The sequence below is a fragment of the Oncorhynchus mykiss genome, chromosome 9 (genome assembly GCF_057628025.1).
Source record: "Oncorhynchus mykiss isolate SJ-2025 chromosome 9, ASM5762802v1, whole genome shotgun sequence".
NCBI lineage: Eukaryota > Metazoa > Chordata > Actinopteri > Salmoniformes > Salmonidae > Oncorhynchus > Oncorhynchus mykiss.
The window spans coordinates 6,554,970-6,572,092 of NC_143030.1; the positions used below are offsets into that span (position 1 = coordinate 6,554,970).

The window sequence follows — 17,123 nt, forward strand, 5'->3', positions numbered from 1 at the left end:
ATAGAAACATCTGACAAAATACCTAAATCTTATATCTCAATCTTTCTCTGGTGGTGAGCTGGATAGATCGATAGCACCCTCTAGTGGCTCAATGGTAGAGATGATTATTATTTATTATTATTGAGGTTGTGTAACTGTACTTTACGATGTTGGTCCCTTCCTTTGGCCCTGGAAAGTCCCTATGGGCCCTGGTCAAAAGTAGTGCACTACATAGGGAATATAATGCCAATGGGCCCTGGTCAGTAGTAGTGTACAAGAATACACATTCAGATAGATAATTAACACTCAGATAGATAGTTAACAAAAGGAAGAGCCTGTCCACGCCCTTAGTACATTGAACAAACTCTCTCTCCTGATACAGACTATCTGCCAGATAACACGTGTACAACATTTGACATAAGAGGACCTGGTGCTGCACGGCCACACACACAATGGGATTTTATGTGAGAGGTCATGAACTCCTGCCATAAACAGGTGTCACTGTGTGTGTGTGTGTGTGTGTGTGTGCGTGCGTGCGTGCGTGCGTGCGTGCGTGCGTGCGTGCGTGCGTGCGTGCGTGTGTGTGTGTGTGTGTGTGTGTGTGTGTGTGTGTGTGTGTGCGTGCGTGCGTGCGTGCGTGCGTGCGTGTAATAAGGTGTAACCCTTATTTAAGGTAGCTCTGGTCCAGGGCGTTAGGTCCACAACGGGTGTAGTTAAGAAGCACAGCCTATATTTCTTGTTACAAAACCCTCGCTATAAAAGGGAATTATTCAATCCCATTTTACGGCCAGCCAGAGGTGGGTACATGTGTTCCGGTCATAAATTCCAAATGGCACCACATTTCCTAAATGGGCCCTGGTCAGAAATGTTAACCCCAAGGCATTTTTAACTTAAATAATTTTATAAAATTATATTCAAACTAAATGAAAAGTAATTATTACTTAAAAATGTTTGTGGTACTGAAGTCACATAAACTTAAACAATTACATTTCATGATAACAAATAAACGTTTTACCCAGCATGCTCTACTGTAGATAGATTTTGGGGGGAATTGTTTTTTAACATCTGTGTTTTTTGCATGTACATTGAATGATTGATTGATTAATCGAATGCCACACAAAGATAAATAACATCATTTTTTTTCTAAACTAATCCAATAATTTGTTGTTGTTTAAATGGTCGTCTCCTCACACTGTTCCTAACCCTGGCAGTCATTCTGAATGCAGTTTGTGGTTAAATAAAAATGTAACCCGTTGGATATCCTAACTCTGGCTGGATTCCAATAGGAATCACATATCACTTTGCCACTTTGACTTGAAGGAAGGGTACATTTACCAAATGTTTTCCTCATAATATCCAGGTTGGAAGGTAAAATGGAAATCCTGGGGGGTATGCTAGTTTTCTTTATGCTGTCTGTAGAATATTCACATGGAAATCTCAGTCATGTGGAAATCTAGCTTCTGTCACTACCAAATTCAGTCATGGGGAAATCTAGCTTCTATCACTACCATATTCAGTCATGGGGAAATCTAGCTTCTGTCACTAACAAATTCAGTCATGGGGAAATCTAGCTTCTATCACTACCATATTCAGTCATGGGGAAATCTAGCTTCTGTCACTAACAAATTCAGTCATGGGGAAATCTAGCTTCTGTCACTAACATATTCAGTCATGGGGAAATCTAGCTTCTGTCACTAACAAATTCAGTCATGGGGAAATCTAGCTTCTATCACTAACATATTCAGTCATGGGGAAATCTAGCTTCTGTCACTAACAAATTCAGTCATGGGGAAATCTAGCTTCTGTCACTAACAAATTCAGTCATGGGGATATCTAGCTTCTGTCACTAACAAATTCAGTCATGTGGAAATCTAGCTTCTGTCACTAACAAATTCAGTCATGGGGAAATCTAGCTTCTGTCACTAACAAATTCAGTCATGTGGAAATCTAGCTTCTGTCACTAACAAATTCAGTCATGGGGAAATCTATCTTCTATCACTAACAAATTCAGTCATGTGGAAATCTAGCTTCTGTCACTAACAAATTCAGTCATGGGGAAATCTAGCTTCTGTCACTAACAAATTCAGTCATGGGGAAATCTATCTTCTATCACTAACAAATTCAGTCATGGGGAAATCTAGCTTCTGTCACTAACAAATTCAGTCATGGGGAAATCTATCTTCTATCACTAACAAATTCAGTCATGGGGAAATTATATTGGAGGCGTGGCTTAGTGGGGGCGTCATTCAAAATGTACAAACTTATGCAAAAATGCTTATCAGTTTGAGTATTGACTACAAAATCACTTTTAGTAACCTGTACTCACCCCCCCCCCCCCCCCCCCCCCCCAAAAATGGAGCATTGACAGCACAATGGGGTTTACACTGTATAGGGAATAGGGCGCCATTTGGGAGGTGATATATATCCAGCCGCTGATCAAGCCGCTGTCCTCCTGTTATGTCGCGGTTTCCTCTTATCAAACTCTGACCGCACCGCAGGGCTGTAAACACATACATAGTCTCTCCAGATAGGTTAGACAACACATAGTACTAAGTCCACCGCAAGGAGGATTACACTCGTTGACACAGAGTAACGTTCGTAGTTTAGCGGCAACTTTCCGTTACAGGCGCAGGGTAAGTGACACTAAATATGTAGCCTATTTTTGTTTGAACAATTATTAGCGCATGAAAATGTTTGTTTTTAACGATAATGAATTCATGTGACTAGATGGTACAGTTGTTTAACTTATAGACGGGAACGGTAGAGAGCAATAGGCAATGTTTACATGATATCACTTTACTGTTGCAGAAAGAAACCAGCCAAATACACCCGTCGTATTTATTCCCACACGCTACCTCGCTGTCTCATTTCTGACAGACATGTCCTTATAATTATTCCCACAGGCTACCTCGCTGTCTCATTTCTGACAGACATGTCCTTATAATTATTCCCACAGGCTACCTCGCTGTCTCATTTCTGACAGACATGTCCTTATAATTATTCCCACACGCTACCTCGCTGTCTCATTTCTGACAGACATGTCCTTATAATTATTCCCACAGGCTACCTCGCTGTCTCATTTCTGACAGACATGTCCTTATAATTATTCCCACAGGCTACCTCGCTGTCTCATTTCTGACAGACATGTCCTTATAATTATTCCCACAGGCTACCTCGCTGTCTCATTTCTGACAGACATGTCCTTATAATTATTCCCACAGGCTACCTCGCTGTCTCATTTCTGACAGACATGTCCCTATAATTATTCCCACAGGCTACCTCGCTGTCTCATTTCTGACAGACATGTCCTTATAATTATTCCCACAGGCTACCTCGCTGTCTCATTTCTGACAGACATGTCCTTATAATTATTCCCACAGGCTACCTCGCTGTCTCATTTCTGACAGACATGTCCTTATAATTATTCCCACAGGCTACCTCGCTGTCTCATTTCTGACAGACATGTCCTTATAATTATTCCCACAGGCTACCTCGCTGTCTCATTTCTGACAGACATGTCCTTATAATTATTCCCACAGGCTACCTCGCTGTCTCATTTCTGACAGACATGTCCTTATAATTATTCCCACAGGCTACCTCGCTGTCTCATTTCTGACAGACATGTCCTTATAATTATTCCCACAGGCTACCTCGCTGTCTCATTTCTGACAGACATGTCCTTATAATTATTCCCACAGGCTACCTCGCTGTCTCATTTCTGACAGACATGTCCTTATAATTATTCCCACAGGCTACCTCGCTGTCTCATTTCTGACAGACATGTCCTTATAATTATTCCCACAGGCTACCTCGCTGTCTCATTTCTGACAGACATGTCCCTATAATTATTCCCACACGCTACCTCGCTGTCTCATTTCTGACAGACATGTCCTTATAATTATTCCCACAGGCTACCTCGCTGTCTCATTTCTGACAGGACATGTCCCTATAATTATTTCCCACAGGTTACCTTGCTGTCTCATTTCTGACAGGACATGTCCCTATAATTATTTCCCACAGGATACCTCAGTCTCATTTCTGACAGGACATGTCCCTATAATTATTTCCCTAATAGGAGAGCACCGTCAGAATGTCGCAGCCGTTAAACAGCCAGATCCCGGGGATGGAGGACACCAAAACTAACGGGACTCCTAAATATGAGTCTACTGGTACCGCCAAGTCCCTTCAAGGTTCAACCGTTAGTTTCCATAACATCCACTATAAGGTGACGCAGAGGAGCGGCTGTCTGTGTATCAAGAGGAAGACCACCACCAAAGACATTCTCATAGATCTGAAGTAAGTCGACTAGACGCTGTTGTTGAGATTTAATCAGGCCTATATCTATATCTATATATCTATATAATATACAGTACCAGTCAAAAGTTTGGACACACCTACTCATTCAAGGGATTTTCTATATTTTTAATATTTTCTACATTGTGGAATAATAGTGAAGACATCAAAAAAGAAACAAATATTTTTTTTTATGTTTGAGATTCTTCAAAGTAGCCACCCTTTGCCTTGATGACAGCTTTGCACACTTGGCAATTATCTCAACCAGCTTCACCTGGAATGCTTTTCCAATAGTCTTGAAAGAGTTCCCACATATGCTGAGCATTTGTTGGCTGCTTTTCGTTCACTCTGCTGTCCAACTCATCCCAAACAATCTCAATTGTGTTGAGGTCGGGTGATTGTGGAGGCCAGGTCATCTGATGCAGCATTCCATCAATGTTGGGTCATTGTCCCGTTGAAAAACAAATGATAGTCCCAATAAGCCCAATCCTGATTGGATGGCGTGTCGCTGCACAATGCTGTGGTAGCCATGCTGGTTAAGTGTGCCTTGAATTCTACATAAATCAGTGACGGTGGCACCAGCAAAGCACCATCACACTTGTCGTTTCTCTTTGCTTATTTGAGCTGTTCTAGCCATAATATGGACTTGGTCTTTTACCAAATAGGGCTATCTTCTGTTTACCACCCCTACCATATCAATTTACTATAGACTGTAGCCTTTACAGAGGAACCATGTCAGTCTGAGAGAATGCTTTCTGATCCTATTATAATGGGGAGACTATAATTCTATGGTTGAATTCTATACTCACTAAGTGGCTGTAGATAAGAGCGTCTGCTAAATGACCCAACGTATGTGTTGTGCTACTGTGTGTGTGAAGCGAATTCACCTGGGGAGGAGGGGACGTACATGACAACTCAGATCAAACACAAAATATTACCTTCTGTATCAGAGGAAGGAAGCAGGTTCAGGAGACCAGCAGGAGGAGACACACACACACACACACTCTAACCTAAATAATATTAAACCCAGACATTTCCTAAATAATACCTATTGAATCAGAGGAAGGAAAGGGACTGGTTCAGAGGCTCAGCAGGAGGACACACACACTTACACACACACACTCAAACACACACACACACACACACACACATGCACATACACTTACACACACACACACACGCTGGGGTCATGGGCCATTACTATCCTGAAACCCCCTGCTTTCATAAATCCATTATCTTATATAAGGACATTACTTTCAACATGTAACAACAAACAATCTCCCATGTTGATCCATTGGGAGTCACGTCGAGAGGGGGAGCTGGGAGTAGGCGTGTCTCCCAGCGGGTCACCATGGGAGCAGGGAGTAGGCGTGTCTTCCAGCGGGTCACCATGGGAGCAGGGAGTAGGCGTGTCTTCCAGCGGGTCACCATGGGAGCTGGGAGTAGGCGTGTCTTCCAGCGGGTCACCATGGGAGCAGGGAGTAGGCGTGTCTTCCAGCGGGTCACCATGGGAGCAGGGAGTAGGCGTGTCTTCCAGCGGGTCACCATGGGAGCTGGGAGTAGGCGTGTCTTCCAGCGGGTCACCATGGGAGCAGGGAGTAGGCGTGTCTTCCAGCGGGTCACCATGGGAGCAGGGAGTAGGCGTGTCTTCCAGCGGGTCACCATGGGAGCAGGGAGTAGGCGTGTCTTCCAGCGGGTCACCATGGGAGCAGGGAGTAGGCGTGTCTTCCAGCGGGTCACCATGGGAGCTGGGAGTAGGCGTGTCTTCCAGCGGGTCACCATGGGAGCAGGGAGTAGGCGTGTGTCCCATCGGATGTTACTATTACTGTACTGAAACTATACTAAATATATTCACATCACCAAATGCTAAAACACATTGTTTTGCATTGAAGGTCTACAGTAGCCTCAACAGCACTCTGTAGGCTAGCACCATGGTGTAGCCGGAGGACGGCTTGCTTCCATCTTCCTCTGGGTACATTGACTTCTATACAAAACCTATGAGGCTAATGATTCTCACCCCCCTTCCATAGACTTACACAGTAATTAGGACAACTTCCGGAGGACATCCTCCAACCTATCAGAGCATGAACTGACATGTCCACCCAAAGGATCAGAGAACGAATCTAGTACTGAAAGCATAAGCTAAAACTAGCTAGCACTGCAGTGCATCAAATGTGATGATTAGTTGACTCAGAGAGAGAAAGACAATAGTCTTAACAGTTTAGATTTTTTTTTTTTTTAACTAAAGAGAAGCAAGAGAGAGAAAAAGAGTCGGAGAGCTAGCTATATTTCATAGTAAAAACATGTTTTCACTTGCTTAGCTAGTGTCAAATGAAGCTAGCTAGTTTAGCCTACTCAAACACCCGGCTCAAACAAAGAAGGATGCCATGTTAGCTAGCTGGCTATGGCTATCCAACAGAGAGGGATGCTATGTTAGCTAGCTGGCTATGACTATCCAACAGAGAGGGATGCTATGTTAGCTAGCTGGCTATGGCTATCCAACAGAGAGGGATGCTATGTTAGCTAGCTGGCTATGACTATCCAACAGAGAGGGATGCTCTGTTAGCTAGCTGGCTATGGCTATCCAACAGAGAGGGATGCTATGTTAGCTAGCTGGCTATGGCTATCCAACAGAGAGGGATGCTATGTTAGCTAGCTGGCTATGGCTAACCAACAGAGAGGGATGCTATGTTAGCTAGCTGGCTATGGCTATCCGACACTAGAACTCTTCCAAGTCAAGGTAAGCTTTTAGTTTTATAAATGTATTGCCACCGGGACCCGCCAACATATCTGATAAACTGCTTGCTGCTGACTGTGACCTGTACTGCATAATTGTAGCGGGTTTACTAACACGTTCATTTGAGTGGCTATGTTGACTATGACGCGACAACGATGTAGGCTGTGTGCGATTAGTGGTTATGATATGAAGGTTTGGCTTGGAAATGTGTTTTTTTTCTCGCCTGGTCACATAAAGCTGAAGTCCACAAGGGAAGGAAAAAAGTTGAGAGGAGGAGAGCATGAGGAAAGATACGAGAAGAAATTAAACAGTGCCTCCAGAAAGTAATGACATCACAATACCCCATAATGACAAAGCAAAAACAGGTTCTTAGAAATATCACATTTACGTAAGTATTCCGACCGTTTACTCAGTACTTTGTTGAAGCACCTTTGGCAGCGATTACAGCCTCGAGTCTTGGGTATGACGCTACAAGCTTGGTAAACCCATTCTTCTCTGCAGATCCTCTCAAGCTCTTTCAGGATGGATGAGGAGCGTTGCTGCACAGCTATTTTCAGGTCTCTCCAGAGATTGATCGGGTTCAGGTCCGGGCTCTGGCTGGGCCACTCAAGGACATTCAGAGATGTGTCCCGAATCCACTCCTGCGTTGTCTTGGCTGTGTGCTTAGGGTCGTTGTTCTGTTGGAAGGTGAACCTTCGCCCCATTCTGAGGTCCTGACTACTCTCCCAGTCCCAGCAGCATGATTCTGCCACCACCATGCTTCACCGTAGGGATGGTGCCAGGTTTCCTCCAGATGTGATGCTTGGCGTTCAGGCCAAAGAGTTAAATCTTGGTTTCATCAGACCAGAGAATCTTGTTTCTCATAGTCTGGGAGTCTTTAGGTGCCTTTTGGCAAACTCCAAGCGGGCTGTGATGTTCCTTTTCTTGAGGAGAGGCTTCCTTCAACCACTCTACCGTAAAGACTTGATTGGTGGAATGCTACAGAGATGGTTGTCCTTCTGGAAGGTTCTCCCATCTCCATAGAGGAACTCTAGAGCTCTGTCAGAGTGACCATCGGGTTCTTGGTCACCTCCCTGATCAAGGCTCTTCTCCTCCTATTTCTCAGTTTAGCCGGGCGGCCAGCTATACGAAAGTCAGAGTGGTTCCAAACTTGTTTCATTTAAGAAGAGGCCACTGTTCTTGGAGACCTTGAGTGATGCAGACATTATTTGGTACCATTCCCCAGATCTGTGCCTTGACACAATTCTGTCTCAGAGCTCTACGGACAATTCCTTCGACCTCATGGTTTCGTTTTAACTCTGACATTCACTGTCAACTGTTGGACGTTTCCAAATGATGTCCTATTAATGAATTGAATTTCCTACAGGTGAATTCCATTTTAGAAACTGTAGGTGTTGTGCTGTGCTGTAGGTGTTGTGCTGTCGGTGTTGACCTCTCACCTGAGTGATCGTGTGTGTGTGTGTGTGTGTGTGTGTGTTGCGTAAGAGAGAGCAGTCTGTGTGTGTACAGTAGGCATTACATAGTCATATAACCAGCTGCGTCTTTTTCTTGTTGAGCTGCTGTGTGTAATTATTAACTATAGTGTGTGTGTGAGAGGTGAACATCAGCTGATATACCTCATTATACACTCGCTACCTACAGCAACATCACCTGATATACCTCATTATACACTCCCTACCTACAGCAACACCACCTGATATACCTCATTATATACTCCCTACCTACAACACCACCTGATATACCTCATTATATACTCCCTACCTACAACATCACCTGATATACCTCATTATACACTCCCTACCTACAGCAACACCACCTGATATACCTCATTATACACTCCCTACCTACAGCAACATCACCTGATATACCTCATTATACACTCCCTACCTACAGCAACACCACCTGATATACCCCATTATACACTCCCTACCTACAGCAACATCAGAACATCACCTAATATAGCTCATTATATACTCCCTACCTACAGCAACACCACCTGATATACCTCATTATATACTCCCTACCTACAGCAACATCACCTAATATACCTCATTATACACTCCCTACCTACAGCAACACCACCTGATATACCTCATTATACACTCCCTACCTACAGCAACACCACCTGATATACCTCATTATACACTCCCTACCTACAACATCACCTGATATACCTCATTATATACTCCCTACCTACAGCAACATCACCTAATATACCTCATTATATACTCCCTACCTACAACATCACCTGATATACCTCATTATACACTCCCTACCTACAGCAACACCACCTGATATACCTCATTATACACTCCCTACCTACAGCAACACCACCTGATATACCTCATTATACACTCCCTACCTACAACATCACCTGATATACCTCATTATACACTCCCTACCTACAGCAACACCACCTGATATACCTCATTATACACTCCCTACCTACAGCAACACCACCTGATATACCTCATTATACACTCCCTACCTACAGCATCACCTGATATACCTCATTATACACTCCCTACCTACAGCAACATCACCTAATATACCCCATTATACACTCCCTACCTACAGCAACATCAGAACATCACCTAATATAGCTCATTATATACTCCCTACCTACAGCAACACCACCTGATATACCTCATTATATACTCCCTACCTACAGCAACATCACCTAATATACCTCATTATACACTCCCTACCTACAGCAACACCACCTGATATACCTCATTATACACTCCCTACCTACAGCAACATCACCTGATATACCTCATTATACACTCCCTACCTACAACAACATCACCTGATATACCTCATTATACACTCCCTACCTACAGCAACATCACCTGATATACCTCATTATACACTCCCTACCTACAGCAACATCACCTGATATACCTCATTATACACTCCCTACCTACAGCAACATCACCTGATATACCTCATTATACACTCCCTACCTACAGCAACATCACCTGATATACCTCATTATACACTCCCTACCTACAGCAACACCACCTGATATACCTCATTATACACTCCCTACCTACAGCAACATCACCTGATATACCTCATTATACACTCCCTACCTACAGCAACACCACCTGATATACCTCATTATACACTCCCTACCTACAGCAACATCACATCACCTGATATACCTCATTATACACTCCCTACCTACAGCAACACCACCTGATATACCTCATTATACACTCCCTACCTACAGCAACACCACCTGATATACCTCATTATACACTCCCTACCTACAGCAACATCACATCACCTGATATACCTCATTATACACTCCCTACCTACAACATCACCTGATATACCTCATTATACACTCCCTACCTACAACATCACCTGATATACCTCATTATACACTCCCTACCTACAGCAACACCTGATATACCTCATTATACACTCCCTACCTACAGCAACACCACCTGATATACCTCATTATATACTCCCTACCTACAGCAACACCACCTGATATACCTCATTATACACTCCCTACCTACAACATCACCTGATATACCTCATTATACACTCCCTACCTACAACATCACCTGATATACCTCATTATACACTCCCTACCTACAGCAACACCTGATATACCTCATTATACACTCCCTACCTACAGCAACACCACCTGATATACCTCATTATACACTCCCTACCTACAGCAACACCACCTGATATACCTCATTATATACTCCCTACCTACAGCAACACCACCTGATATACCTCATTATACACTCCCTACCTACAGCAACACCACCTGATATACCTCATTATACACTCCCTACCTACAGCAACATCACCTGATATACCTCATTATACACTCCCTACCTACAGCAACACCACCTGATATACCTCATTATACACTCCCTACCTACAGCAACACCACCTGATATACCTCATTATATACTCCCTACCTACAGCAACACCACCTGATATACCTCATTATATACTCCCTACCTACAGCAACACCACCTGATATACCTCATTATACACTCCCTACCTACAGCAACATCACCTGATATACCTCATTATACACTCCCTACCTACAGCAACACCACCTGATATACCTCATTATACACTCCCTACCTACAGCAACACCACCTGATATACCTCATTATACACTCCCTGCCTACAGCAACACCACCTGATATACCTCATTATACACTCCCTACCTACAACATCACCTGATATACCTCATTATACACTCCCTACCTACAACATCACCTGATATACCTCATTATACACTCCCTACCTACAGCAACATCACCTGATATACCTCATTATACACTCCCTACCTACAGCAACACCACCTGATATACCTCATTATACACTCCCTACCTACAGCAACACCACCTGATATACCTCATTATACACTCCCTACCTACAGCAACACCACCTGATATACCTCATTATACACTCCCTACCTACAACACCACCTGATATACCTCATTATACACTCCCTACCTACAGCAACATCACCTAATATACCCCATTATACACTCCCTACCTACAACACCACCTGATATACCTCATTATATACTCCCTACCTACAGCAACATCACCTGATATACCTCATTATACACTCCCTACCTACAACAACACCACCTGATATACCTCATTATACACTCCCTACCTACAGCAACACCACCTGATATACCTCATTATACACTCCCTACCTACAGCAACACCACCTGATATACCTCATTATATACTCCCTACCTACAACATCACCTGATATACCTCATTATATACTCCCTACCTACAGCAACACCACCTGATATACCTCATTATACACTCCCTACCTACAGCAACACCACCTGATATACCTCATTATACACTCCCTACCTACAGCAACACCACCTGATATACCCCATTATACACTCCCTACCTACAGCAACACCACCTGATATACCTCATTATACACTCCCTACCTACAGCAACACCACCTGATATACCCCATTATACACTCCCTACCTACAGCAACACCACCTGATATACCTCATTATACACTCCCTACCTACAACATCACCACCTAATATACCTCATTATATACTCCCTACCTACAGCAACACCACCTGATATACCTCATTATATACTCCCTACCTACAACACCACCTGATATACCTCATTATATACTCCCTACCTACAACATCACCTGATATACCTCATTATATACTCCCTACCTACAACACCACCTGATATACCTCATTATATACTCCCTACCTACAACATCACCTGATATACCTCATTATATACTCCCTACCTACAACATCACCACCTGATATACCTCATTATACACTCCCTACCTACAACATCACCTGATATACCTCATTATATACTCCCTACCTACAACATCACCACCTGATATACCTCATTATATACTCCCTACCTACAACACCACCTGATATACCTCATTATATACTCCCTACCTACAACACCACCTGATATACCTCATTATACACTCCCTACCTACAACACCACCTGATATACCTCATTATATACTCCCTACCTACAGCACCACCTGATATACCTCATTATACACTCCCTACCTACAGCAACACCACCTGATATACCCCATTATACACTCCCTACCTACAGCAACATCACCTGATATACCTCATTATATACTCCCTACCTACAGCACCACCTGATATACCTCATTATATACTCCCTACCTACAGCACCACCTGATATACCTCATTATACACTCCCTACCTACAGCAACATCACCTGATATACCCCATTATATACTCCCTACCTACAGCACCACCTGATATACCTCATTATATACTCCCTACCTACAACACCACCTGATATACCTCATTATATACTCCCTACCTACAACATCACCACCTGATATACCTCATTATACACTCCCTACCTACAACACCACCTGATATACCTCATTATATACTCCCTACCTACAACACCACCTGATATACCTCATTATACACTCCCTACCTACAGCAACACCACCTGATATACCTCATTATACACTCCCTACCTACAGCAACACCACCTGATATACCTCATTATATACTCCCTACCTACAGCAACATCACCTGATATACCTCATTATACACTCCCTACCTACAACACCACCTGATATACCTCATTATACACTCCCTACCTACAACACCACCTGATATACCTCATTATACACTCCCTACCTACAACACCACCTGATATACCTCATTATACACTCCCTACCTACAACACCACCTGATATACCTCATTATACACTCCCTACCTACAACATCACCTGATATACCTCATTATACACTCCCTACCTACAACACCACCTGATATACCTCATTATACACTCCCTACCTACAGCAACACCACCTGATATACCTCATTATACACTCCCTACCTACAACACCACCTGATATACCTCATTATACACTCCCTACCTACAGCAACACCACCTGATATACCCCATTATACACTCCCTACCTACAGCAACACCACCTGATATACCTCATTATACACTCCCTACCTACAGCAACACCACCTGATATACCTCATTATACACTCCCTACCTACAACACCACCTGATATACCTCATTATACACTCCCTACCTACAGCAACATCACCTGATATACCTCATTATACACTCCCTACCTACAACACCACCTGATATACCTCATTATACACTCCCTACCTACAGCAACACCACCTGATATACCTCATTATACACTCCCTACCTACAACACCACCTGATATACCTCATTATACACTCCCTACCTACAGCAACACCACCTGATATACCCCATTATACACTCCCTACCTACAGCAACACCACCTGATATACCTCATTATACACTCCCTACCTACAGCAACACCACCTGATATACCTCATTATACACTCCCTACCTACAACACCACCTGATATACCTCATTATACACTCCCTACCTACAGCAACACCACCTGATATACCCCATTATACACTCCCTACCTACAGCAACATCACCTGATATACCTCATTATACACTCCCTACCTACAACACCACCTGATATACCTCATTATACACTCCCTACCTACAACACCACCTGATATACCTCATTATATACTCCCTACCTACAACACCACCTGATATACCTCATTATACACTCCCTACCTACAGCAACACCACCTGATATACCTCATTATACACTCCCTACCTACAGCAACACCACCTGATATACCTCATTATATACTCCCTACCTACAGCACCACCTGATATACCTCATTATATACTCCCTACCTACAGCAACACCACCTGATATACCTCATTATACACTCCCTACCTACAACACCACCTGATATACCTCATTATATACTCCCTACCTACAGCAACATCACCTCACTCAATTTTTGATGTAATGCTGCAATCATTTGATTGTAATTTTGGATAGAGCAGATACTTCCATGTATTTATTTATTTTTTTACATAATTCCACCAGTCCTATTTATGATATAATTTACAAAAAGTATACAATTTCTAAAAATGTTTGCTTTTAATCAATTAGTATATTTGAGTTTAACCACAATATTTCTTCTAATATTTGTTCTGTATTTTCTGGTGGATTAAACTGAAATTGCAACCAGCTTTATATTGCTTGTTTTAATTTAAAAAAAATAGCGATATTTTGGAGATAATTACGTTTTGAAAAACCGGAAGTGAGAGGTTGTAATCTGAATAAAGGGAAAAGGCCATTCTTGAACACGGGGTGAGAAACTCTTACTAATCTGCTAGAGAACCAGTTCGGATCTATGTGTAGCTTTTTGTATGACTGAAGCCTTTAGTGAGAGGTCTAATGCTTTCATATTTAATCATTTCTGCCCTCCGTATTCATTATATAAATAGGCCCTTTTTAATTTTGTCTGGCTTGCCACTCAAATAAAGTGGAATATTATTTTGCTCATAATATTAAAAACAAGTGGTAGACAGGGCCATAAGTAAATAGGTAAACTGGGACATGACTAAATAATTCATCAGGGTAATTTTTCCACAAATAGACAGGTGTTGTCCTTTCCATGGTAGCAAAACTGTATCTAATTTGGCTAACTTTCTATTAAAATGTATCGCAGTGAGATCATTTGTTTATTTCGGGATATGTCCACATTCCCGTCAGTCCATTTTATTGGTGAACTACACGGTAATGTAAAAAAAAAAAAAATTGTGATCCCATACGTAATATCATAATTTGATTTTAATTCAGAGAGCGTAGAAAAAATATCAAGATCCTCTATGAGAATGTGCAGGGAGACAAATTGCGGATTTGAAAGAAAATGTGAATCGTCAGCGTACAATGACACCTTTTTTTGTTTTTAAACCCTGATATTATTGTTAGATCACATTTCAATGCCCATAATAAATATATATGCTGATAGTGGACAACCTTGTTTTACTCCTCTTGAGAGTTTATACTTTCTGAGAAGTAGCCATTATTTACTATTTTACACCTGGTGGTACTATACATCACTTTAACCACCTGGTGGTACTATACATCACTTTAACCACCTGGTGGTACTATACATCACTTTAACCACCTGGTGTTACTATACATCACTTTAACCACCTGGTGGTACATCACTCTAACCACCTGGTGGTACATCACTCTAACCACCTGGTGGTACATCACTGTAACCACCTGGTGTTACTATACATCACTTTAACCACCTGGTGGTACTATACATCACTTTAACCACCTGGTGTTACATCACTTTAACCACCTGGTGGTACTATACATCACTTTAACCACCTGGTGTTACTATACATCACTTTAACCACCTGGTGTTACTATACATCACTTTAACCACCTGGTGGTACAATACATCACCTTAACCACCTGGTGGTACTATACATCACTTTAACCACCTGGTGGTACTATACATCACTTTAACCACCTGGTGGTACTATACATCACTTTAACCACCTGGTGGTACAATACATCACCTTAACCACCTGGTGGTACTATACATCACTTTAACCACCTGGTGGTACTATACATCACTTTAACCACCTGGTGGTACTCTACATCACTTTAACCACCTGGTGGTACTATACATCACTTTAACCACCTGGTGTTACTCTACATCACTTTAACCACCTGGTGGTACTAAACATCACTTTAACCACCTGGTGGTACTATACATCACTTTAACCACCTGGTGGTACTATACATCACTTTAACCACCTGGTGGTACTATACATCACCTTAACCACCTGGTGGTACTATACATCACTTTAACCACCTGGTGGTACTATACATCACTTTAACCACCTGGTGGTACTCTACATCACTTTAACCACCTGGTGGTACTATACATCACTTTAACCACCTGGTGTTACTCTACATCACTTTAACCACCTGGTGGTACTAAACATCACTTTAACCACCTGGTGGTACTATACATCACTTTAACCACCTGGTGGTACTATACATCACTTTAACCACCTGGTGTTACTCTACATCACTTTAACCACCTGGTGGTACTAAACATCACTTTAACCACCTGGTGGTACTATACATCACTTTAACCACCTGGTGGTACTATACATCACTTTAACCACCTGGTGGTACTATACATCACTTTAACCACCTGGTGGTACTATACATCACTTTAACCACCTGGTGGTACTATACATCACTTTAACCACCTGGTGGTACTATACATCACTTTAACCACCTGGTGGTACTATACATCACAATGACAGAACTCATAATGGTTATGCAAAAAAAAACTTTTAAAAAACTTGTTTCTCAAAAGTGTAGCAGGTTGTGAACATACAACGTTGCCAATCTGAGAATGAGAACCTGGTAAATTACTGTAATTTTAAATGCATGTATTAACAGATATTAATGAATGAGAACCTGGTAAATTACTGTAATTTAAATGCATGTATTAACAGATATTAATGAATGAGAACCTGGTAAATTACTGTAATTTTAAATGCGTGCGTTAACAGAAATGAATGCAAATGATTAACATTTACTAGGCGTGACATATGTCATGGAGACTTGATAAAAACGTTTTTTTTTTAAGCAATTAAAGAGGAAACAATTCACACAATGAAACAATGAATTCGCAA

General features: G+C 42.1%; 1 protein-coding gene across 1 annotated transcript in view; it reads left to right on the forward strand.

Annotated features, from left to right (window-relative positions):
- Positions 1-2,522: 2,522 nt before the first annotated feature.
- Positions 2,523-17,123, forward strand: part of abcg2 (breast cancer resistance protein) — a gene marked incomplete at its 3' end in the record, with an annotated part of 43,221 nt that continues 28,620 nt past the window's right edge. The window contains 2 exon segments of the mRNA NM_001124683.1: positions 2,523-2,612; positions 4,055-4,275. Coding sequence (NP_001118155.1) covers positions 4,070-4,275 — 206 coding nt within the window. The 5' untranslated portion in view covers positions 2,523-2,612; positions 4,055-4,069.